This window comes from Diceros bicornis, chromosome 26 (assembly GCF_020826845.1).
Source record: "Diceros bicornis minor isolate mBicDic1 chromosome 26, mDicBic1.mat.cur, whole genome shotgun sequence".
NCBI classification, from domain to species: Eukaryota; Metazoa; Chordata; class Mammalia; order Perissodactyla; family Rhinocerotidae; genus Diceros; species Diceros bicornis.
The window spans coordinates 21,346,115-21,372,115 of record NC_080765.1 but is presented as its reverse complement, the minus strand read 5'-3'; the positions used below and the strand labels follow the sequence as shown (position 1 = coordinate 21,372,115).

The window sequence follows — 26,001 nt, the reverse complement described above, 5'->3', positions numbered from 1 at the left end:
GTAGATTGCTCAATTTCAGCACATATAAATCTTTTTTTAATGGCAGCATAGTGTTCCGTTGTATGGATGAAACAATTTATTTAGCCTATTCTCTGTTGATGGGCAATTAGTTTGTTCCCAGTCTTACTACAGTAAACTGCTGTAATCATATCCTTAGAAATATTTCTTTGGGGGGCCGGCCCTGTGGCCTAGTGGTTAAGTGCGCGTGCTCCGCTGCTGGCGGCCCAGGTTCGGACTTGGGCGCGCACGAACGCGCCGCTTGTCAGGCCATGCTATGGCGGCATCCCATGTAAAGTGGAGGAAGATGGGCACAGATGTTAGCCCAGGGCCAGTCTTCCTCAGCAAAAAGAGGAGGATTGGCATGGATGTTAGCTCAGGGCTGATCTTCCTCACAAAAAAAAATATATATATAGAACTACTTCTTTGGGCACGTGATATGAGCATGTCTGTAGAATGAAATGCTAGAACCAGAATTGTTGATTCAAAGGAAAGGCTAGTGTTTTAAGCCATTTATCAATTTAAATTATTAAAATTTTCTCCCAAACCCACAAGAAGAATTTATATATCCAGAAGATATACTATATTGATTTTTTATCTTCAAGCTACACAGTTTTGAGAAGCATGGTATTAAGGTCTTTTATTTATTCAGATGACATGGTAGACAGAATAATGGACTCCAATGATGTCCATGTCCTAATCCCTGAAACCTGAATGTGTTACACTGGCAAACAGGACTTGGCAGATGTGATTAAGCTAAGGATTTTGAGATGGGAAGACTATCCTGGATTATCAGTGGGTCTCATGTATTCACAATGGGCCTTATAAAAGGGAGGCAGGAGGATCAAAGTCAGAGAAGGTGTGACAACAAAAACAGGTGGCAGTGATGCATTGCTGGAAAGGGACCACAAACCAGGGAACACAGGCAGCCTCTAAGGCTGGAAAAGGCAAGGAACTGATTCTCCCCTAGAGACTCTGGAGAACGCAACCCTGCCAGCACCTTGATTTTAGTCCTCTAAGAACTATTTTCAGACTTCTGACTTACAGAACTGTAAAAGCAAATTTGTGTTGTTTTAAACCACCTAGTTTGGGTAATTTCTTACAGTAGCAATGGGAAACTAATACAGGGAACTTTGAGTAACTGTTTCTGAGTTTTGTCAAGTACTATACTGGGTGTGGGAACACTCTCCTGGCTCTGAATTCTAGAATTGAAGATCTAAAAGAGAAGCAGTTCTCAAAGACATTATGCTGAATGAAAGAAGCCTTAGATAAAAGAATACACACTGTATGACAGGGAAAATGAATCTACGGTGGGGACAAAATTAGAACAGTAGTTGTCTCTGGTGGGGTGAGGATGGGATTAACTAGGATATGTCATGAGGGAACTTTCTAGGATGATGGTACTGTTCTATATCTTGATGGGGTTTGGGTTACACAGATGTATGCATTTGTCAGCACTCAGCAAATATACACTTAAAGTGTGTACATTTTATGTAAGTTTAACTCAAAAAATATGTAAAACAAATATTGATCTTTAGTTAATGATGTGCATGCTGAAATGTTTAGGGGTGAAGTGTACTGATATTGACAATTTCTTTGAAATGCATCAAAATATAAAATGGACAGTAGAGAGACAGATAGTTATGTAATAAAGCAAGTATAGTAAAATGTTAATGGTAGAGTTAGGTGGTAAGGATATGAGTGTTCACTGTAAAATTCTTCCAAACTGTATGTTGGAAAACTTTCAAAGTAAAAAGTTCAGGGGAAAAGAGAAAAAGAAGCAAGCTGGATATTGCCTAGACAAAGCATGATTAACCATCTTAAAGTGTACTGTTAAGTGGAATTTAGTTCATTCACAATGTTGTGCAACTACCACCCCTCTCTAGTTTCAAAACCTCATCACCATTGGGATTTTGATTTGATGACACTGAATCTGTAGATTTCTTTGGTTAGTACTAATATTAAGTCTTCCAATCCATGAACACAAGATGTCTTTCCATTCACTTAGGTCTTTTTAAATTTCTTTGAGCATTATTCTGTAGTTTTCAATGTACAAGTCTTTCGCCTCCGTAGTTAAATTTATTCCTAAGTATTTTATTCTTTTTAATGCTATTGTAAATGGAATTGTTTTCTTAATTACCTTTCTGGATTGTTCATTGCTAGTATATAGAAATGCACCTGATTTTTGTGTGTTGATTTTGTATCTTGCAACTTCACTGAATTCATTTATTAGCTCTAATAGTTTTCTGTGTGGAATCTTTAGGGTTTTTAGATATAAGATTATGTCATCTGTGAATAGAGATAATTTTACTTCTCCCTTTCCAACTTGGATGCCTTTTATTTCTTCTTCTTGCCTGATTGTTCTGGCTGGAACTTCAATATAATATTGAATAGAAGTGGCAAAGTGGGCATCTTTGTCTTTTTCCTGATTCTGAGGGGTAAGCTTTTAGGCTTTTTTTTTTTTAATAATTTTATTTATTTATTTATTTATCCCCCAAAGCCCCAGTAGATAGTTGTATGTCATAGTTGCACATCCTTCTAGTTGCTGTATGTGGGACGCGGCCTCAGCATGGCCGGAGAAGCGGTGCGTCGGTGCGCACCCAGGATCCGAACCCGGGCCACCAGCAGCGGAGCGCACGCCCTTAACCACTAAGCCACGGGGCCTGCCCATAGCTTTTAGTCTTTCACCATTGAGTATGATACTAACTATGGGTTTTTCATATATGGCCTTTATCATGTTGAGGAAGTTTCCTTCTATTTCTAATTTATTGAGTGTTTTTTATCATGAACGGATATTGAATTTTGTCAGATTTTTTTTCTACATCAGTTGAGATGATCATACTTTTTTCCTTCATTCTATTAATGTGGCATAATTACATTGATTGATTTTCATCTGTTGAAGCATTCTTGCATTCTAGGAATAAATCCCACTTGATCATAGTATGTAACCCTTTTTTTTTTTTTGTGAGGAGATCAGCCCTGTGCTATCATCTGCCAATCCTCCTCTTTTTCCGCTGAGGAAGACTGGCCCTGGGCTAATATCCATGCCCATCTTCCTCCACTTTATATGGGATGCCGCCACAGCATGGCCTGCCCAGCGGTGCGTCCGTGCACGCCCGGGATCCGAACCGGCGAACCCCGGGCCGCCGCAGTGGAGCACGCACACTTAACCGCTTGCGCCACAGGGCTGGCTCCTGTAACTCTTTTAATATGTTGCTTTGGTTTGCTAGTATTATGTTGAGGATTTTTGTATCAGTATTCCTAAGGGATATTGGTCTGTAATTTTCTTTTCTTGTAGGGTCTTTGTCTGGCTTTGGTATCATACAAGAGTTTTTAATTATATTCTGGATACAAATCCCTTTTCAGATATATGATTTACAAATATTTTCTCCCATTCTGTAGATTGTTTTTCACTCTCTTCAAGATGCCTTTTGAAGCAAAAAATTTTAATTTATCTATTTTTGTCTTTTGTCATTTGTGCTTTTGGTGTCCTAGCTAAGAAACCATTGCCTAATCCAAGATCACACAGATTTAGTCTGTGTTTTCTTCTAAGAGTTTTATAATTTTAGCTCTTACATTTAGGTCTGTGGTTCATTTTGAGTTAATTTTTGTATATGGTTGAAGGTAGGAATCCAACTTCATTCTTTTGTATGTGGATATCCAGTTGTCCCAGCACCATTTGTTGAAAAGACTATTTCTCTTTTTGAATTGTCTTGGCACCTTTGTTAAAAATCAATTGATCATAAATGTAAGGGTTTTTTTTAGAAGGACATTTTATTTTCTCTTATTTAATAAATTTCTCTTATTTAATTAGTCCTACACTTCACTTGCAGGGAAGCATCTCTGCTGTGACCTAAATGGGAGTATAATGACTTAAGTGAAAATGTTGTAAGGTTCTTATATTGTTCTGGAGTGTGGAGATTTTGATCAACGTTGGATTTCTTTTCCGCCAAAAGACAAAAACCTTTTTAATCCTTTAGCAAATCCCTGTGAAAATACTATGCTTACAATAAAAGTGAAAGGGGAGTACCTAGGATCACTCTGAAGAGGCTTGATATACCACTCAGCATTATTGCCCAATCTCCTGTTGGCATAGCCACCAAATGACAAAATGTCCATTTTCCGATAGTTCAGTGATTCTTTTGCTCCACTGCTGCCAACTGAAGCCATCATTGCTTCCAAAGAACAAGAAAAGTAAAGTTCCAAAAATGGCTGTTTCCTGTAAGAACAAGTACACAAGCTGCCCACTCAAGCAGATGTGCGGTGGCAAATAGAGAGTCCAGCAATGTCTGTTGTAAGAAATATGGCAAGTTCCTCAGAAGCACTACTCATCATGTCTGTATCACTGTATCATCCACGAATCTTTTTGCTTTGTGGTATGGAATGGGTGAAAGGATGTGTGTGTGTGTTTGTGGGGGTGGGGGTGGGTGGTAAACACAATAAAGGGATCTAGTATTGGCTAGAAAAAAGAAAAATAAGTTAATATAGATTTTGCTATTCACATCGTTTTCCTACATAATATGCTTTTTTTTCGTTTTTAAGGACCAAAGGAATATTGCAAAGTACAAAACATGATAGAGTAAGCAAGGTGCAACCTGAACACTGAAATGGGAAATTATATTTTGAGTCACAGTACCCCAAAATCAATTATAGCCTAACTAACAATTTTTAATAATATTAAAATAAAATGCCTTATAAATTATAACAGTTAGAATCAAGGCCCAAAATTCAAAGTATTTTTCATTTCAGATAAAAAATGGAGGGCCAGCCCGGTGGCATAGTGGTTAAGTTTGGCACACTCCTCTTGGGCAGCCTGGTTTTGTGGATTTGGATCCTGGGTGCAGACCTACACTACTTATTAGCCATGCTGTGGCAGCAACCCACATACAAAATAGAGGAAGATTGGCCACAGATGTTAGCTCAGGATGAATCTTCCTCAGCAAAAAAAAAAAAAAAGTAGAGAGGGAATATTATATAATGGGAAATATTAGACAAGTCAAATATATGTGTTAAAGATTTAAGAGTAACTTCTAAAAGAATGTATGACTTTCAAATATAGGGATCTCTCTCTCTTTTTTTTTTTTTTTTGTGAGGAAGATCAGCCCTGAGCTAACATCCATGCTAATCCTCCTCTTTTTGCTGAGGAAGACCGGCTCTGAGCTAACATCTATTGCCAATCCTTCTCCTTTTTTTTTTTTCCCCCCCAAAGCCCCAGTAGATAGTTGTATGTCATGGTTGCACATCCTTCTAGTTGCTGTAGGTGGGACGCACCTCAGCATGGCCGGAGAAGCGGTGCGTCGGTGCACGCCCGGGAACCGAACCCGGACCGTGCGCACTTAACCGCTAAGCCACAGGACGGCCCTAGGGATCTCTTAAAACACTTGAAAAATCACTCATAATAGAGGAATGCAAATTAAAATTAATTACCTGGCAGGGGAGAAAACTGTGATCACAAAGGTGGTTTTCCCAGGGCGAGGCTCTTCATTTCACATCTGGGAAACTTGACTGCAGAATTTCTGTTAGCGGGGGACTGCGTTCACGCTCTCGCCTGATATCCTTCGGTTCACTACAGACATCGCTTCCATGGTACCTAACTGTACTCCTGCCTGCAGAGACCCAGGCCCAGAGCTCCCTTGCTTGGGAAATCGGGTCTGCACCCTCCTCTTCCTGGCTCTCCTATTTTGTGACGCAAGTGTGTAGATGGGCCCTGCTAAAAAAATTTAAAAATTAAAATAAAATAACGTGATAGTACTTTTCACCTATCAGATGAGCAAGGATCAAAGTTTGCTGACACTCCTGTCCAAAATAGTCCCCCTGATCACTTTCATCCCCTCATCCTGCACTGACTTCCTGATATTGTCTGCCTTTTCCCTTAGCCTCTAGTCTCTATGAGGGCAAGGACTTTGTATTGTTCACTGCTGCATCTCCATCTTCTAGAACATTACATCGCATGTGGTAGTTATCCCAGATATTTGTTGAACGAAGGAATGAATGATACCCTGTGTTATTAAAGTTGTATGTAGAGGCATTCTCATACATTGCTGATGGGAGTGTAAATTCATACAACCTCCTTGGAAAGCAATTTGGTAATAACTATCAAAATGGCAAATACTATATTAATGTATTTGTTTATTGTTTAATGGGTACAGAGTTTCTTTTTTTTTTTTTTTTTTTTTTTGGTGAGGGAGATCAGCCCTGAGCTGACATCCGTGCTAACCCTCCTCTTTTTGCTGAGGAAGACCGGCTCTGAACTAACATCTATTGCCAATCCTCCTCCTTTTTTTTCGTTCCCCAAAGCCCCAGTAGAAAGTTGTATGTCATAGTTGCACGTCTTTCTAGTTGCTGTATGTGGGACGCAGCCTCAGCATGGCCGGGGAAGCGGTGCATCGGTGCGCGCCCGGGATCCGAACCTGGGCCGCCAGTGGCGGAGTGCACGCACTCAACCGCTAAGCCGTGGGGCCAGCCCTGGGTACAGAGTTTCTATCTGGGATGATGAAAAAGTTCTGGAACTGGTAGTGATGGCTATGCAGCATCGTGAATGTACTTAATGCCACTGAATTATATACTTAAAAATGGTTAAAATGGTAAATTTTATATTTTATCACAAAAAAAATCAGGTTTGAAACCTCCATAGTAATTTTAAAAACCAACTTATTTGTCTTCCAAAGTTATTTCTTGAACACCACTCATAGGATTTGTATCCTGTGAGTATAATATTTATTTTATTTGCAAAATGACTAATGGTTGGCAGCAGACAGGACCAGGAACACAAACCTATAGCATGGCAACAGCTACAAGCAAGACTACTTGATTATGTTGTGACATCTTTTCTTCTAGGTGCTCCTGTCCCTTTCCAGATATGTTGACATTAACTTTCAACCTTGCATGTCAGCATTTCCTGCTCTTGCTTTTGATGATATCCTGCAAACCAATAACTTCTCTATGTTGATTGTTAAGCTTTAATCCACAGGAGAATTATAATACTTTTTTGCATTTTCCCAGTTTCTTGACTGATGGTTCTTGGGATTTGGGAAAACATATACATTTCCCAAGAAATGCTGGGAAGGAATTCCCACATGTACACACCTGAAGGAACCGCAAGAGGCACCAGGAAGACTAGAAGAATATGGGGCATGAAAGTTAAGTTATAAGAGAATTTAAGTAGGAAAACTAAGGTAAATATGATAAAACTAAAGTAGTGATTTGTTAACTAAGTCATCAGTCATCTTAAAGGACAGTTTCAGTGGAGTAATACATTGTATAGCAGCTGGCTTTGGAGTCAGACCTGGCTTGGAATCCTGGCCCTTAGATTTACCAGATGTGTGATCCTGGGCAAGTTATTTAATATCACTGAGCCTCAGTTTCCTCCTCTATTAAAGGGAAATAATACCTACTGTCAGGTGTGCAATTTGAGGTTACCCTACTTGCAAATTAACAAGTTAGTCTGTTACTGTTTCATGAATGCTGGCAGAAGACAAGAGACTCCTGTATCAGAGACAAAAGACCTTATTCACGGCACAACAAGCAGCCTGAGCATCATGTATGCATTGGTTCCTTTTGCCTGCTAAGACCCACAGAGGCAACATGGAGGAGCCCAAATGGATGCTAGGCACACAGTGAGTTGCATTATAGGGGAAGAACAATGAACTTGGGGAACCTGCTGTTTTATAGTAAGTGGTAAGCAAGCTGCTCTTTGTCCCAGATAGAGACATTACCTCTCCCTCAAGCTTGCTTGCTGCAAACACAACCCTGAGAAATGGCTTGGATAAAGAGTGGCCAAGGCCCTGCTTTTTTTGGTATACTCAAGGTTATGGTTTATTACAGCAAAAGGATACAGGTTACAATCAGGAAAGGGAAAAGGTGCATGGGGGGAAGCCCAGGAGAAACCAGGTGCAAACTTCCAGGTGCTCTCTCAGTGGAGTTGCACAGGGATGCGTTTAATTCTCCCAGCAGTGATTTGTAACGATGTGCAGATTGTTGCCAGCCAAAGCTCACTTGAGCCTTGGTGTCCAGGGTTTTTATTGTGGGTCAGTCACATAGACATGGAGGGCCCACATGACTGACCTCAGCTACTCAGACCTCAGTCCCCCAGAGCAAAAACAGGCATTCACTATAAATCATAAACTTATCTGGTCAGATTGGTACAGTGTGGCTCAAGGCCTCCAGCACACAAAAACACTCTAATCAGACAAAATATTCTAAGGGCTCAGAATTTACTTCCCAAGAGTGAGCCAAGTGCCAGTCCTGAAGATGAGCCTTCTTTGGGATGTGCACAGTTTGAGCAACTTAGGCCTGCTGAGTTAACCCTTTTCTGCACACACTGATCTTCACGAGTCCACTGTGCCTGGTGAACTACAGTGATGTTTTTTATTTCCAAGAATTAGAATCAGTTTAGATCCAACGTCCGGTTCTCCAGTGCCCAGCAAATGGCTGCAGGTACATTTGGAAAAGGCTTGGAGGATCTACTGCATATGGTTTTGCCAACGTAACCTGGTCCTTCGTCAAGGGGACCCAGCCTCCCCTCGTTCAGTGGGGCTCTAAGTCTGGAAGTGGCTCAAATCTGAGAATTTGTTGAGGGCGGGGCCTTGCATTTTTGGCATACTTAGCAAGATATGTAGCAATGTGAGAGAGCCATGCAGGAGCATCTCCTAACACCTACTTTATGGGGTTCTTGTAAAACTTAGATTGGAATGTATATAAAGTGCTTAACACAGTACGTGGCACATCATAAATGCTCAACAAAGTGGCTATAGTACTGTTGCAGTAGGCCAGAGAATAAACAGAGTGGATACAGTGAATGTAGGCTACTGCTTCAAGAAATTTAGCTGAAAATAGGAGATAGGGACAGAGGCCAGAGAAAAAGTTCCTTTTTGTTTTTAAAGACAGATTTTAGCTGAGGTGTGTTGTGTTGTGGACAAGAAAGAGACTGAAACTACAAAACTTAAGAGGAGAGAAAGAATAATAGATAAAGCAAAGTCCCTGAGGGGGCAAAAGTAGATGAAATCCAGGCACAGTTATATTGGTGAGCACTGCAATATGGGGGATTTCCCCTGAGGTGTGATGGAAGCACGTAAGTATGAGTGGTCACACTGGTAAATCTGGAGTGGAATGTTGGAGTTCCTATTTGACACCTCGTGTTTTCTTAGTGCAGAAGGTATTTACTGGTTTGGGGTATATGGAAGACATAAGTAATGTTGAAGGTTCAGCTGAGGTCGGAGATCAGGAAAGGTATCATGGCTGGCCACTCTCAGCAGCATTGCCATTTTTTTTCTTCATAGCTCATATATAGGCCTGAAGGCAGATGGAGATTAACCCATACTGGGGCTATGTATTAGTTCTTTTGGTTGCGATTAACAGAAACTCAATTTAAACTACCTAAAACAGAAGGGGGAATTTACTGGAAGGATACTGGGATCGCCCATTGAATATAGGGACAGGATCACAGCTAGTCATCCAATGGACCCAGGGACTGAAGTGCCTTAGGGAACCTAGGAAGCTGTTTCTCATCTCTGCCCTCCATAGACCACATACTGGAACTTCGCCACCAGTGGCTCCCAAGTTTTGAGTTATAATTCAGGCCCTAAGAAAGTTATAAAATTCCTAGGTAAGGAAATAGTTGGGTCAGCTTGGTGATAAAAGTAGGGCAAAGAGCCAGTTCTACAACAGGGTTAGGCAGACATCTAAGAGGTCTCTGCTAGAGTAGGGCAGGTCTCCATCAGAACTGTAAAAATTTCTACTCAGTCAAGGAACTAGATTTACATTTTATAAACAGTAATTCCACAAGGAACATAATTCATTCATCAGACATTTTAATGAGACCCAATCTGGTATGACCCCTGCCTTGGGGTAGCTCATCATCCAAGGAGAAACAGACAGAATACAACTTGAAATACCAGAACAGAGGTCATGACAAACACTGTGTTCTCCAGTCACTCTCCCACCCTGGAGCTGCGATCAGGAGAGCTGAAGGAAGAAGTGACAGGTAGGAGGATGATCCACTCCAGCTCTGGAATATGAGAAGTCATGTCTGGAAATTCAAATTTGGTGCAGCTACCCAAGGCAAAGTGGTAGGCCGTGTTCATTTAATTCGGTGAAGTTTTACTAGCACCTACTTGGGTGGGTGCCATGGAGGCGTATCAAAGATTAAGACACATTGCTGCCACTGCCCTCTGGAGCTTATGTGAGGGAGGCAGACATGAACACAACTTGATGACTGCACACTCTTCCTGCTTTGTGTTTAATTACCTAACTTTCTACTCTCCTTGAATGGCCTCAACTTGTTTTATGAAAAACTGTTGACTGAGGACTCACGGAAGGCTCTGTGCTGATGTCTTCTTATTCTGATGAGAATCAGGGAGGAGTGAGACCCAGTTCTCCAGGATTTTCCAGCCACTGGCTGCCTGGAACTTACCCAAATCCACCAAGTGAAGTACAGCAAGCTGGTCCCATTCTTACTTCTTGCAGCTAGCTCCCCTGCTTTTCCTTAAGACCAGTCTTCTCCCAAAGCTCACTGTGCTTATGTCCCACACCCAACTTGAACCAACTTCCCAAACATAGGGTGCAGAAGACTTAGCTTCACAGCATGTGCTTTAAAAAAAAAACTTAGGTATTTAGGTGTTTGCAACCCAATAAACCCCTGGTACAGTGCTGCTGCCCCCAAATCCAATCTAGAACTGTTAAAACAGTACAGACCAAGAAGGTGTATAGTGTACACTGTGGTGCCGGCTTATTTTTGTATGACCCCTTAAAAGGGACATTGAAAAACCAGCACCTATTTGGAGAGATCATGTGTGGGAATTGAAACCCTGTCTTTAAGTAATGATTGACCAAATTAATGCTGTTGAACCTGAAAATGTGGGGGCAAAGTAGCTGTGATTAAGTTATCTGAAGAGCTGCCTCATAGATAAGTATTAAACATATTCTGGGCCAGGCTTACAGGGAAGGAGAATGTGGTTCCTAACAGCCTTCCAAAGATCAGAGCTATCCCACAATGAAATAATCTGCCTTGTGAGGTAGTGAGCTCCCTGTCAAAGGAGGTTTTAAAGCAATGGTAGAAGACCACGTGGCAGGAGTGTTGTAAAATGGGGCTAAACCAGGTTTGTTTAAACCTAGTATGGAGGAAAGCAGAGTAGAGGAAGATCCTGCCCCCCTATAAATGGGATTTTTCTGACTGCATGCAAGGGGATGGGTAATCCCTATATGCACAAACTAGAAAAGCAGCCCCTAAAATAGCTGGGGGGATCTTTTAGCCCTGATAGTCACAGAAATTCTTTTAGGATAGGGTAGCTTGGAAAACTTTAACCAAATGATGTTGCCTCTCCTAATGGGACTGTCTGTTCTAGACACACATAGTAAGTAAGGCAGCCAGCGTGGTGGAATATACTCAAGTTCAGGTCTGTGTAGCACGAGACCTGGCTTTTAGTTCTGACTCTGCCCTGTATGGCCTGGGGCTTCTTCTTGCCTTCTCTGGGCCCCTCCATGAAATGAAATGCACTTATACAGTCCTTCCCATTCTACAGGGCATCGCCCTTCTGGCTAGTCCCTCCTACAGCAGATCTAGTGCTACAGTTTTGGACCCTGGGGCTACACTTGTGGACGGCCAGAGACCACCTCTGGCGGAAGCAACGGCCACACTCGAGGCAGGGGAATGGCTTCTCCCCAGTGTGCAGGAGCTGATGCTGAGCCAGGTGGCTCCACTGGGCAAAGCGCTTCGAACACAGGTCGCAGGCATAGGGCCGCTCGCCTGAGTGAACGCGCCGGTGACTGGCCAGTAGCGAGGGGTAGGCAAAGCGGCGGCCACAGTCATCACACGCGTGCAGCTTCTCCTCGGTGTGCGTGCTGCGATGTATGGCTAGGGAGCCGCTCCGCCGGAAGGCACGTCCACAGTCTGGGCAGGGGTAGGGCTTCTCGCCTGTGTGCAAGAGCTGGTGCTGGAGCAGTGTACTGCGCTGGGAGAAGCGGGCCTCACAGTGCTCGCAGGCATAGGGACGCTCCCCCGAGTGTACTCGCCGGTGACTGACCAGGCGAGAGGATGAGGAGAAACGCCGCTCACAGTCTGGACACGGGTAGGGCTTCTCGCCAGTGTGGATGCGCTGATGGATGACTAGGGCGGTGCGCTGGCGGAAGCGGCGGTTGCATTCTAGGCAGGTGTAGGGCTTCTCTCCTGTGTGTGTGCGCTGGTGGATGGCTAGCAGGGAGGGGTAGGCAAAGCGACGCCCACAGCTAGGGCACTGGTGGGGTTTTTCGCCTGTATGCGTGGTCCGATGATTGGCCAAGGACCGGCTCCTACGGAAGCAGCGGCCACAGTCAGGACAATGGTAGGGCTTCTCACCTGTGTGGATAACCTGGTGCTGGGAGAGGTTCTTGCGCTGGGAAAAACGTTTGCCGCACTGGTCACAAACATAGGGACACTCACCAGAGTGTGCCCGCCGGTGACTGACCAGCAGGGATGGGTAGGAAAAGCGACGCCCACAGTCTGGGCAAGGGTAAGGCTTTTTCAGATTCTGGGCACACTTGTGGCTCTCCAGGGCTGGGTGATCAGGGAAGGTACAACCGCAGTCAGGGCAGATGGGGCCCCCAGATGTCTGCCTGGGGATCAGCCGGGGTTTGCTGGGCCGCCGCCCTCGCTTCCCCTTTCTGGGTGCCTCCTTAGGTGGAAACACTTCCTTCTCTCCATTCTTCTTTCTGGTTCTGGTTTCTATAGGGACACAGGGAGAAATTAATTTAACAAATACGGGGTTCCTACTCTTGCCTATTACAGTATTACAGGTTACTAGACAAACAGACTCAGGCCGTCTTCAAGGGGTGTTAGTGCCACAGACGGCCAAGTGTGACATACAGCTAGGGAAATATGGAGGGTATTAACAAGAACCCCTAACCCAGCTTGGAGATGTCAGGGAAGGGAAAGGTCAGAGGCGATTAAGCTGACTTTAAAAATTAAGTTTTTGAAGAGATAAATGTAAGGCAGAAGTGGAAACAAATGAGGTATGAGCTGGCAGTGACTAGATCATAAGGCCCTCTAAGCCAATGGTTCTCAAATTTTGTTGTGATCACAATCATTTGGAGGGCTTAATGAAATAGATTGCTGGGCCCTACTCCCCATTTTAGATTCAGCAGGTCTAGGTTGGGGCCCAAGAATTTGCATTTGTTTTGTTGTTGTTGAGGAAGATTCGCCCTGAGCTAACATATGTGCCAATCTTCCTCTATTTTGTATGTGGGTCGCTGCCACAGCATGGCTGACGAGTGGCGTAGGTCCACGCCTGTGATCCAAACCAACGAACCCATGCCGCGAAGCAGAGTGCTCCGAACTCAACCACTACACCACTGGGCTGGCCCCAAGAATTTGCATTTCTAACATGTTCTGAGTGATGCTGCTGCTGCTGGTCTGAGGACCACACTCAGAACTACTGCTATAAGGACTTTGAACTGTATTTTATCCAATGGTTCTCAAACTTAAACATACATCCGAATCAACTGGGACTCTTTGAAAAAATACAAGTTCCTAAACATCCATAAGAGTAAATCAATAATTCTGGGATGGGGTCCAGGAATCTGTATTTTTACCAAGTTCTCCAAGTCACTTAAATATAACTGACAGCCATTTGACGACCTGCCTTGGCAAAAACTGAAAGATTTTAAGCAAAGAAATATCATGGTCAGATCTGAATCTTAGAAAGACAGCCCTGGTGTGAGAGAATCTGGCACAGAAACTCCAGCCCAGCCAGTTCCATTTGCCTCTGTGAGTTAATCAGAGCCTTGCTTGATCCCGAGAAGAGTGCACAGATTCCTGCAATTATCAGGGTCATCCTGCCAGAAAGGCAGAAAGAGGCCCCTGCACCCCAAGGAGCAGTTCCCCATTAGATCCCTTTAACCAAAAGACAGAAGACTCAGAGAAGTATAGAATCTCAGTCAGAGCGCAATTCAAAGGAGGATGGGGGCAGAAATCCTGGGAAGGAGGCAGGAGAGTAGCTTCTTTTCAAAGCTCACTGATGGATTCACACAATAGAGAACTGCAGGTAGTTAGTTTGCAAACTGACATGTGATTCTTTGCGTGGTGGACCGACCGCCACCATCAGAGACAAGACCCTGAAGTTGGGAAAATGAACACAGTAAATGGAGCACTACAGCATGGGTCCCCCTGGCCTCCAAAACTCTGGACTGAGTCATTAGAGGCTGCAGGCCCTCCATGGGCATTTTTCACTCACTTCTTTGGACTGTTACCCCTCTTGGGCACTCCTGCGGATCCAGAGCAGCTGGTTCCCAATCCTCGGTATTTCGTTCCAGCCAGGAGATGAGGGCTGGTTTGGGACCGGCGCACCCTGGGGAAGGAGAACCAGTCAGAGGCTCTGCTCATAGATGACGCTGGGTAATATCTAACCCGTGGCATCTCCTGCCAAGCCCCCGTCCTCCTCCCCTGACACAACCTGGCCGCAGGCCTGGACCCTGAGCACTCTAGACTCTCGGCCCTTCCCCCGCCCCCAAGCTTCTTCATCCCTTAGGGCCCCGCAGAAGCGGATTGGGCCGGGTCTCACCGAGCGCGCCCAGGTGGCCGTAGGTCTCCCGCATCACGTCCCGGTACAGAGCCCTCTGCGCGGGCCGCAGACACCCCCACTCCTCCGGGGAGAAGTACACAGCCACGTCCGCGAACTTCACCGCCCTCGGCCTCCTTCCCCTTCTCTTGCCGGGTCCGGCTTCTCCTGGTCCCCGCGCGGAGAGCAGGGCCGAAGGCGGAGCCATTGGGCCCGACAAGCCAGCGCCACGGCCCTCCTCGTCCCGGCCTCGGTCCCCGGGCACTGGCGGACCCCGGGATTTGGGAGCCCCGCCGGACCGGGACTGAGCGTGCCTGGGGAGGTCCGGAGGGAAGCGGAGTCGGCCGCCTGCGGGGCTAACGGAAACCTTTCGCTGTTATTCAGGAAACTCCTGTCCGAACTTGGGTGAAAGGCACCGGAAGATGCCTTCGGGGAAAATGGCGGCGCTGCTGCTGCACCGCCTGTGCCTGGAACACAGGCAGCTTCCAGCTATCGATTTTATTGACCGGAGCGCCATGCCGGCTTCCTAACCTCTTTGCCCTCAAGTGTGATGGCGCTGCTATTGGGCTTCACGCCCTTTCCGCCCCCCCATTACACGCGCTCATTGGGCGGCGGCCGAAGATCGAGCGTTCCGATTGGGTGCTGTTGAAAGCGGCCTGTTTGAACGAAGCCAACGGAAGCGTAAGGGCAGGAAGCTGGCCCCTCGGTGTCGGGTGACTGCCGTGAGTTCTGAGGCGGGAAGCGGCGGCCTGGCCTGGGGTTAGTAACGGGCCCCTGTTCTCTGGCAGGCGCTGCCTGGCTGAGGGAGGGAAGGATTTGAGCGACGGAGCCACTCTGGCCAACCCGGGGCTGAGATTACCCTGGTTCCTTTCCGTGGCTTTCTCAGAGGAGCCTTCGCTTTGGATAGTGGGTAACTTATGGGAAGGGAATTAACGTTAGCGTTCCCGGTGCGCAGCCGCCATGCCCAACATGTGACGCATTTCATCTTATTTATTCTTTGCTATCATTGTATGAGGTGATGGTTACCATCCCGGTTGTATCGATGAGGCAAATCTCAGAGGGATACTGCTAGTAAGGAGAAGCAACAAAGATTTAAACCCGGGGCTGACAGGGCCTTGATTCATACCACTGAACTCAGCTCCCTTCCTTCGCACCATCTTGATTTACTTGCTAACTCAAGAATTCACCTGAGCTCCTGGTGTCGTCTCAGGTTCAATCTTCTGCATCTCCCTCCATACTTCATTTTTACATGACATTTGTTCAATGTACAAATCATAGTGCTGGGCAGTTACGGAGAAGCAGGGTTACAGAGATAAGTCATGGGCCATGCTCTGGATGGAATTTACAGACTAGTGAGGCATAACAACTAATAATAACAATCATACAAGCATGTATGTGAAAGGCATAGGAAAATTGCTGATGGAAGCAGTCAGCACCCACTCCATGGGTCCCCACTTCTGTGTAAGTGTTGTGGTGCAGTTTCACCAGTTCAGTGTTATCTCCCAGGGGATCTGGGGGCAGGAGAATATACCATTTGCTACATCTCTTTCTTCAGCTGGTAACATACACATCCATCTCTCCAACCCATTAATCAATATTTTAAAGCACCTACATGGGCAAAACACTACCCCAAAGCCTGTAGGGAATAAAGAAAAACAATATGACAGGAAGCCACAAGATCACATAGGCAATGAGACATTCTGAGGAAGATGATTTTTGAACAGAGAAGGTAGAAAAAAACTGCAGTAAACATTCATTGAGTTCTACTCAGTCTTAAGGATAGTGACTGTTTATTGAACAAACTCCTGGGGGAGCGGGTGGAATTTCAAGATTGCCAAAATGAATAAGACAGTCCCTCCTCCTAATGACTGTCTGGATCAATGCATCAGGTGGGAAATGAGTTTGGTCTGTGAAGTGGTAGGATTTAGGGAGAGCAGTGGTGCTCAATATACATTTGGTGAATAAACAGCTGAATTCTATGGCTGCAAAGGTTTCTGGCACAAAGCCAAGAATTCTGGACGTTCTGACTGTGAAGGGAATGATGATACTTTCTGATGTAGTACAAGATACACTTATGGTAAAACTGAAGGACTGAAAGGGTAGGTTGGCACCAGATATTGGAGGGCTTCATCCTGTACATTGGGGAGCTCTAAATAAGTCTAGAGAACTGAACAACCTTCCAAGAATGTTTTAGGAAGATTACTCTGGTAGTTTGCAAGACGAACTGATAGCTTTGTGCCTACTCTTTCTTCCTACACATAATTCAGTTTGCAGAAATAAGAATGTAAACTTAGGCTGCTAAGGGAATAAAAAGGTAAATGGATAGCAAACCATTTCATTAGGGAGGAAGAAAGTGACTAAATAGAGGAGTCTGGGAAGGAATCAGACTTCCTCTGTGGACATTTTGCCTAAATGGTAATGATGTACTATCAACTGAACAAGGAGAAGATGCTGACATTGAACCGGAAAGAAGATGATTAAATATTGAGGTGAGAAGGTGCTGAGCCCTCTTCCCACATCCAGGAAGTGGGAAGGCAGGCTGGACTGAAGGTGCAATCTCAACCTAGCCCTTTGGCCATAGCCTGTAAAGGCCCTGTTTAGCCAGGCTTGCCATCATCTTGGTGGGAGCCACTAAGGCAGGACCTAGGAATCAGGCAGAGTCAGATGCTCTTAACCATAGGGAAACCCTTTGGAGAAAGAAGCACTCAAAACTTATTGTGAGAGCAGAGCCCCTTGCTCCTTTCTGTATAAATCCCTGGATCCATATTGGGCACAGGGACAAGTGGGGCTCCTCCTGAAGGAAGACTGCCCACTGCAGAGAAGGGTGGAGAAGACTCAAGGGGTCTAAACACCAAGAGGTCACATAAAGACCAAAGGCACCCTGTTCGGGGTAAAGGGAAATGATATTGAGGGCCAACTAAGTACCAGGTGCCACCTTGTGGGCACGTTGATATAGATGATCAGTTGAAACTCACCTTCCAGAGTCCTTATGAGGATGATTATCCTTATATCAGTTATCATAAGGTTGAGCAGCTTGTCCAAAACCTGTTAGTAAAGGCAGGGATGAGATTTGAACCTGGAATGTCCTCTGCATTGCACTAGCACCTCCCAACTGTGTGAAAGGCCTTGAGATTTGTTCTTGTTTCACGCTCAGTGTGAGGAAGTGCCTGAAAGTGCAGCCTTCGATTATAGCACACAGAGTTCACCTTATAGATTGACTGGAACATAACCTTTGCCTAAGATGTCATCGCACCATAAACCCAGACTTGGGGGGCTGGCCTGGTGGCATAATGATTAAGTTTGCACGCTCCACTTCAGTGGCCCCGGTTTCGCAGGTTCAGATCCTGGGCACGGACCTGTGCACTGCTTATCAAGCCATGCTGTGGCAGGCATCCCACATATAAAAAAAGTAGAGGAAGATGGGCCCAGATGTTAGCCCAGGGCCAATCTTCCTCAGCAAAAAAAAAAAAAAAAAAAAAACCCAAACCCAGACCTGGGCAAGCAGTGTTAGTCCTGGGAGAGGGTAATGAGTAATGAAGGAGTCTTACCTTTTCTTAACAGAGTCACCTAGTCCACTTCCAACCTGTCCCTTTCTGAGTGAGGTAACTCACTGGTCACATTTCTGATTACCTCTATATCCTGCTCCCTGAAGGGGAACTTGCACCTATAGACCTTGTCACTTTGTACATCTCCCCCTTTCTTCCCGTCTTTCCTGCTTTTGCTCGCTCTGCATGGCCAACACTTAATGAGAAGGGATATCTTCCATCATAAGCAACTTCACAGCATCAGACCCAGGTCACCCACACTCCTGGAATTCATCTGAGAGATAGTGGATGTGAGCTGGGAGGTCCTGATCCCCAAGGACAGGAGCCTGGCACAGGCACTGCCCAGTCTCCCACACCTCTGCCTCTCCCTGTTTGCCTGATGGATCCACTGGTGGGCTTTCAGGGCATACTTTCTCTTGAAGCTTTTCCCACTCAATGCAGGGAAAGGGCATCCCATCAGAGTGGATGTGCCAGTGGCTGAGCAGGAGGGTGGAGGAGGAGAAGCAGATGGCACACTCTGGGCAGGGGTAAGATTTCTCGCCTGTGTGTGTGTGCATCTGTGAATGGCCAAGGGAACCTCTGGCAGAAGCACCGTCCACAGTCACAGCACCAGTAAGGCTTGTTTCCTGAGTGGATGAGCTGATGCTGGAGCAAGTTTTCCTGGTGAGCAAAGCGAGTGCCACGTTGTAGGCAATGGTAGTAGTGCTTATGCAAGTGCATGAGCCAGCGGTTGGCCAAGAGGGAGGAGTGTGCAAAGTGGCACCCACAGGCTGTGCACGTATGTCTGCATTTGTGGATATACAGGGCCTCCTCGGGTGGAAGTGGTGGCTGCAGTCGGAACAGGTGTGCCCTGTGTGGAGCAGCTGGTGCTAGGTCAGGTGAGCCCTCTGGGAAAAGTGGACACCACATGACCCACAAACATGGCAACAGTCACCAGAGTGGATCTGCCTGTGTCTGACCAACAGTGAGGGGAAGGCAAAGCACTGCCCACAGTCCAGACGTGCAGAGGGCTTCTCCCTTACTTGAGTGGCCAGTGCACTACTTCTTCAAAAGCAGCAGCCACACTGGGCGCAGGGGAAGGGTGTCTCGCCTGTATGGATGAGCTGATGCTGGAGCAGGTCCTTACACTGAGAGAGCAGCGCCCATACTGTCACAGGGAAGGGCTGCTGAGCAGAGTAGACCTGCTGGTGGCGGGCCAGGAGGAAGACAACAGCCCAGACATGGGTAGGGCCTCTTTGGAGCCTGAGAGCACTGTTGTCCTGTGGCTGAGGAGCCTTGAGGCAATATCTGGCCACACCCTCTGTAGTTGGGACCCTCAGTTACTCCAGGGGGGTCTTGCCACACCTTTCTTGGTAGCGTCTCTCTCACACAGGCTGCTTTAAGTTCCTGGACCTCCATTTCTTCCTTCTGTTCTGTTCTTTACTCTCGCTTTCTGCAGAGACAAGAGAATTGGAACCAAGGATTGTAGGGTGCTTTGGATCACCGCAGCTATCTTTCTCTGGGAATCAGGCAGTTATATATGGAGATGGAGCAGCATCTGAGACTGGGGGCCTGATCATCCAAGGTATAAAGGTGCAAGTGTGAATCCCTCATCCAGAGATGCCCCACCTGCCTCAGGCACAAGTTTCCCATTTTGAGAAAAAGTACCATCCCTTCTTCCTCACTCAGGGCCTCCAAAACTGTACAGTATTCTCATAAGGAAGGGCCAAATTCTTTTCAGAGGTAAGCTGACACCTCTCCCTGGTAAGACCTTAAATGTGAGCATTTCGGTGGAAACATTTCGCAAAAAATGGAGACCTCGGTGCCTTTTGAGTACACAAAAACACCTGTTTCCATCCTAATTAGAAGGTGGCAAGTCATTAAATTCTTTATACAGAGGGCTCTAATCAGCTTCAAATGGCAGGATATGCCCTGAGAGACAAAGGGAAGCCAACAAACCTGACTAAGTGAACTTCTGGCCCCTCTCCAAGGCCAATCAGAAGTATAGCATGCAGATCCTCTAGGCTTAAGTTAATTAAAATTAAAAATTCACTTCCTCAGGCGCACTAGCCACATTGCATGTGGCCAGTGGCTTCTATGTTGGAGAGCACAGATATAGAACATTCCCCTAATTGAAGAAAGCTCTATTGGACAGCAATGCTCTAGGTACTCAGCAGAAAGAGAGTGAAAGACCTCAATCCCCAACACAGCTGCCTCACCCAATACCCGCAATTGGGACCAGCAGGAACAGCTACCCTTGAACTCAAGGAAGATTGCAGGTCTGGGAAAGAGAACTTTGGAAGAGAAGGTTCAGAGGATTCTTACCAACTGGGGTCTTTCTTTTTTTTGTCTTTTTTTAGTGAGGAAGATTGGCCTTAAGCTAACATCTGTGCCTGTCTTCCTCTATTTTGTATGTGGGTTGCCACCACAGCATGGCTTGATGAGTGGTGTAGGTCCACACCGGGGATCCAAACCTGCAAACCCAGGCTGGTGAAGCCAAGCGCACTGAGTTAACCACTACGCCACTGGGCCCACCCCACAACTGGGGTCTTTAAAAAGAAGGGTGAGGCCACGGATCACTCCCAAGAGAGGCTTTCTTTCAGCCCAGCTCCACTCTCCTCACCTATCCCAGATCCTCGGCACCTCCTTGCCCTCTCCTCCGGATCTTCGAACTCCGGGCTCCATGCCTCCATCTTTCTCTCCGTCCAGGAGATGAGGGCGAGTTTGGGGCCTGCAAATCCTAGGGGAGAAGAGGCCAAGAGCAGACGGTTGAGAGGATGGAGCCTAGAGAAGGTGCTTCTTTTGCAGGGGTGGGGTACAGCCTCCTGAACCCTCCAAGAGAAGACCCTCCCCAACAATAGACACACTCAGGCGCCTCCAAACTGAAGCTGAATGGTTCCCACGTCCCAAAAAGGGCGAGAAGGGGTGGGCCGGACGTCTTTGATCGCGCCCAGGTGTCCATGGGTGAGTCGCATCATGTTCCTGTACAGGGTCCTCTGCGCAACACCAGGTCCATCAACTCTTCACCCTCAAGCATAATGGCGCCACTGAGCTTCACGCCCTTCTCTCTCCCGTGCACGGTGATTGGGTGACCCGCAGCAGACAGCAAAGCGCACCTCTTTTGATTGGGTCTCGGCGGATCATTCCAGTTTGAAGGAAGCCGGCTGTAGCGTGCGGCCAGGCTCCTTCCTAGAGCCACAGCGAGCCCAGAGCGCGCACACCTGCTCGGTGCGAGGCGCTGTGCTGGGCGGCACGTGTCAAGGGACAGCGGCGCAGCCCTGCTGCCCAAGAGCCCCTAGCACTGCCCTCCTCCGCAGCCCGGCGCTCGGCCCCACTCTCGTCAGAGCCCTGTCCGCCTTGCTCTGGGGCTCTCTGCCTTTTTGTACCCAGACTTGAACGACGTTCGAACATTTATTGAGCTCCAGCTGGGTTGAGCACAGGTCCAGGAGCTGGGTATAGAGCAGGGAGCTCAACAGTCTCTAGGCAACGGAAGTTACATTCCTCTCGACAGCCTTCCTGATTCTCAGGTCTCCACTGGGCTTGACCCGAGGTTTAGTCCTCGGGCGCCTGCAGCTGTCCATGTCTGATGTGACGGATCATGGCGTCTCCAAACATAACGCTAGGGACCGGAAAGAGGCGGCTCTAAGGGTACCTGCTCTCAGTGGTGCTTACAACCTAGTGAGGGAGAGACACAAATGTACAAGGTCTGGCTGCCTAAGCCACAGTGGTAGCACTGACAGAGTCCAGGGAATTATGAGACAGTCTCTCACCTCTGAGTTGAGCACCGAAAAAGATAAGCATTGTGAATCAGTTATGAAAATTTAAAAAGGCAATAATAGCTTCTAACTCAAACATGGAAAAGAGCTAGAAAAATGACATTAAAAGCAGTTGTTTTCACAGGGATGATTAGGTAAGGCTGTCCTCAATATTCAAAAAACTGTGTGCAAAGCTTGGAGGATATACACTGAAAAGTATTGTACTAGACAGTTTTGGCTAAGTATATATTATTTAATCCTCACAACCACCTTGGGGGTAGTATTTTTGTACTTATTTTATAGTCAGAGAGATGTTGATGGTACAAGGGAGGAGCCAAGATTGAACATGAGACAAACTGGTTCAAAACCTATAATCCTCTTACAAAACCTCTTACATTATGGCCCCTGGTCCAAGCTGGGTGACTGGATCAGAGATTTGTTCCCCTGAGATCTAGAGTTAGGGGGAAACCAGGAGCCGAAAGGTCAGCAGAGGACTGGAGCAGTCTCATGGTTTCTCTGGCAGATTCTTCAGTCTGGGTGTCCTCCCTCTCAGCTCTATTCTCTGCTCCCAGGTCTCTGATAGACTCCAGATGTGGCTCAGCCCCCGCCATCTCCTTTTCGATTGAGTCCCTTTTTCTCCCCTCTCCTGTCCCTTGCCCTCTCTGCACCTCCTTCCCATACCGATGAGGGAGAATCTTAAAACATTAGTTCCTTCACACTGCTTAACTCAGACACTCACACTACTGGAACATATCTGGAAAATGCTGGAAGTGTACTGAGGGTTTTTGGGCCTCAGGCACAGAAACCTGTGCCGGGGGTTGTGACAGAGGTCTGTCATCCCTCCGACTTGTCCTGCCTGTACAATGGATCCATTGATGGGCTTCCAGGGCGCTCTTTCACTTAAAGGTTTTCCCACACTGGGGACAAGGGAAGGGCCTCTCAGCAGAATGGATGCGCCTGTGGCTGTTGAGGACACAGGAAGAGGTAAATCGGTGCCCACACTCAGGGCAGGAGTAGGGCTTCTCCCCTGTATGTGTGCGCCTGTGGATGGCCAGGGAGCCACTTTGCCGGAAGCAGCAGCCACAATCAGGGCACTCATAGGGCTTTTCGCCTGTGTGAATGAGTAGATGCTGGAGCAGGTTATTTTGCTGAGCAAAGCGGGCACTGCAGTGGGCACAAGGGTAGGGGCACTCACCAGAGTGGACCCGCTGGTGGTTTGTCAGGAGGGAGGGGTAGGCAAAGCCCCGACCACAGTCAGAACAGATATGGGGCTTCTTCCTAGTGTGGGTGCGCTGGTGGATCGCCAAGAGGGAAGGGTGTGTAAAGTAGTGCCCACACTCAGTACACAGGTATGGCTTCTCCCCATCATGTCTGTGTCTGTGGATGGCCAGTGCCCCAGTCTGGCGGAAGCAGCGGCCACAATCTGGACATGAATAGGGCTTGTCCTCTCTATGGAGCAGCTGGTGCTGGACTAGGTGAGCCCTCTGGGAGAACTGAACCCCAGAAGGCCCACAGACATATGGACGATCTCCAGAGTGGATTCGCCAATGTCTGACTAGCATCGAGGCGTAGGCAAAGAGCCTTCCACAGTCTGGGCAAGAGAAGGGCTTCTCCCCTGTGTGTGTACGCATATGGATGACCAGATTGCCTCTTTGACAGAAGCAACGTCCACACTGGTCACAGGGAAAGGGCCGCTCCCCAGAGTGGAGTCGCTGGTGGCTAGCTAGGAGGGAGGGGTAGCTGAAGGAATGGCTACAGTCCAGGCATGGGTAGGGCCTCTTGGGAGTCTGAGTGCACTGGTCCTGTGTATGTGGGCACCTGAGGCAATGCGTGGGTGGCCACAGTCCCTGAAGCAAGGGACCAGCCTGGCCTTCACTGATGGCCCGTTCCTCACAGGGGCATTCTCCAGCTCCTTGGCCCCTATTTTGTTGTTCAGTTCATTCTTTTTCTTGCTTTCTAAAGAGACAAGAAAATTGAAACTGAAGACTCAGGTGCTTGCATCACCATACCTATGCTTTCTCTCAGAACGGTAGAGGTATGTGAAGGGAGTGGCAGTCTCTGCTTTTCTGGTGTAGTCCCTTGTTTCAGAACCCACAGTCGCATCGAAGGCAGCTGTTCCCCATTCTATGCGCAGATGCAATGTTTTTTTCCCCATCTAGGGCTTGGAAAACTGTAGTTTTGTCAGAAGGTGACGGATAGTACAGCTTGTCAGAAATAAGCAATCACCTGGCATGTTAAAGCCCTTAAATGTGGGCATTTCAGTAGGGACAGAGATTTCCCAAGGCACTGGAACCAACAGCAGGTCAGTGTATATAAAAACAGCAGTCACCACCTGTCTCAACAGGTGGTGACTCAACAGGGCCAACAGACTCAACTTCACTAAGTGAACTTCTGGCCCGTTTCTGAGGCATGCAGACCCTCTGGGCACACATAAAAGGAAGGCTTAACAAATCCTATCCCCAACTTCTCTTCCCTCCTGCCTAGCTATCCTTGACCCAAGGAAGCCACCAAGTCTGATAAAGGAGTTACTTTGGAAGAGAAGGTTCAGAGGACTCTTACCAACAGGGGCCTGTGGGCAAGGATGTGTGTGGGGAAGGGCTGCTGGGAGAAAGGGCCGGCCCGGATCACTCCTAAGAGAGGCTGACTTCCAGCTCAGCTCCACTGTCCTCACCTATCGCTGATCCTGGGCGCCTCCTCGCCCTCTCCTCGGGATTCTCGGCCTCCGGGCTCCACGCCTCCTTCTTTCTCTCCAGCCAGGAGATGAGGGCGGGTTTGGGGCCTGCGAATCCTAGGGGAGAAGAGGCCAAGAGCGGACGGGGTGAGAGGATGGAGCCTAGAGAAGGTGCTTCCTCTGCAGGGGTGGGATACAGCCTCCTGAACCCTAAGAGAGAAGACCCTCCCCAACAATAGACACTCTTAGGCGCGTCCCGGCCGAAGCCTACGGGTCCCCATCCTCAAAAAGGGGTTGAAGGAGACCGCCGGGCCTCACCGAACACGGCCACATGGCCGTAGGTCTCCCGCATCACGTCCCGGTACAGGGCCCTCTGCGCGGGCCGCAGACACCCCCACTCCTCCGGGGAGAAGTACACGGCCACGTCCGCGAAGCTCACGGCGCCCGGCCTCCTTCGCCCCGGCAAGGCCTCCCCTTGCCTGCCGGCGGGGAGAGGGTCCGGAGGCGGCGCCATGAGTCCGGCGCTTTTCCCCTGGTTCGCCTCGGGGCGCCGGCGGGCCCGGGATCGTAGACGCAGCGGGACCGAACCCGCCCGGTCCTTGGACTCAGGCGCCGCTGAGGAGGCTCCAAGTGCGCCGGGACCAGCCTCTCTTGGGGTCATGAAAACGCTCCGATGTTATTCTTACCGGTCCTGCATGGATCTGGGTTAGAGCACAGGAAAGTGCCTTCGAGTGCTGTGGAGGCGCCGGAGACGCTCACCCACCGCTCGGCGGCGCCCGGGCCATCAACTCTTCACCCTCAAGCATAACGGCGCCACTGAGCTTCACGCCCTTCTCCCTCCCGTGCACGGGGATTGGGTGGCCCGCGGCAGAAAGCAAAGCGCACCTCTTGTGATTGGGTCTCGGCGGATCATTCCAGTTTGAAGGAAGCCGGCTGTAGCGTGCGGCCAGGCTCCTTCCTAGAGCCACAGCGAGCCCGGAGCGCGCACACCTGCTCGGTGCGAGGCGCTGTGCTGGGCGGCACGTGTCAAGGGACAGCGGCGCAGCCCTGCTGCCCAAGAACCCCCAGCACTGCCCTCCTCCGCAGCCCGGCGCTCGGCCCCACTCTCGTCAGAGCCCTGTCCGCCTTGCTCTGGGGCTCCGTGCCTCTTTGTACCCAGACTTGAACGACGTTCAAACATTTATTGAGCTCCAGTTGGGTTGAGCACATGTCCAGGAGCTGGGTATAGAGCAGGGAGCTCAACAGTCTCTAGGCAACGGAAGTTACATTCCTCTCGACAGCCTTCCTGATTCTCAGGTCTCCACTGAGCTTGACCCGAGGTTTAGTCCTCGGGCGCCTGCAGCTGTCCATGTCTGATGTGACGGAACATGACGTCTCCAAACATAACGCTAGGGACGGGAAAGAGGCGGCTCTAAGGGTACCTGCTCTCAGTGGTGCTTACAACCTAGTGAGGGAGACACACAAATGTTCAAGGTCTGGGTGCCTAAGGGGCTGGAAAAGCCCTGAGTGGAGCCAGAAGCCCCCAG

At 47.9% G+C, this 26,001-nt stretch overlaps 2 protein-coding genes and 1 pseudogene across 2 annotated transcripts; 1 reads left to right on the top strand and 2 right to left on the bottom strand.

Annotated features, from left to right (window-relative positions):
- The first annotated feature begins 5,416 nt into the window (after positions 1 to 5,416).
- LOC131423003 (U1 spliceosomal RNA) lies at positions 5,417 to 5,548 on the top strand (annotated as a pseudogene).
- A 4,241-nt stretch (positions 5,549 to 9,789) lies between these two features.
- ZNF689 (zinc finger protein 689) lies at positions 9,790 to 15,161 on the bottom strand. The gene is made up of 3 exons (XM_058569621.1): positions 14,529 to 15,161; positions 14,202 to 14,315; positions 9,790 to 12,694 (listed from the first exon to the last, which is right to left on the bottom strand). Exons 1-3 carry the CDS (start codon positions 14,731 to 14,733, stop codon positions 11,511 to 11,513), a joined length of 1,503 nt encoding a protein of 500 aa, XP_058425604.1. The 5' UTR covers positions 14,734 to 15,161; the 3' UTR covers positions 9,790 to 11,510.
- A 7,440-nt stretch (positions 15,162 to 22,601) lies between these two features.
- Positions 22,602 to 24,989, bottom strand: LOC131421974 (zinc finger protein 689-like). The gene is made up of 4 exons (XM_058568847.1): positions 24,794 to 24,989; positions 24,476 to 24,592; positions 23,623 to 23,760; positions 22,602 to 23,527 (listed from the first exon to the last, which is right to left on the bottom strand). The coding sequence occupies exons 1-4, from the start codon at positions 24,987 to 24,989 to the stop codon at positions 22,701 to 22,703; spliced, it is 1,278 nt and encodes a 425-aa protein (XP_058424830.1). The 3' UTR covers positions 22,602 to 22,700.
- Positions 24,990 to 26,001: the final 1,012 nt, after the last annotated feature.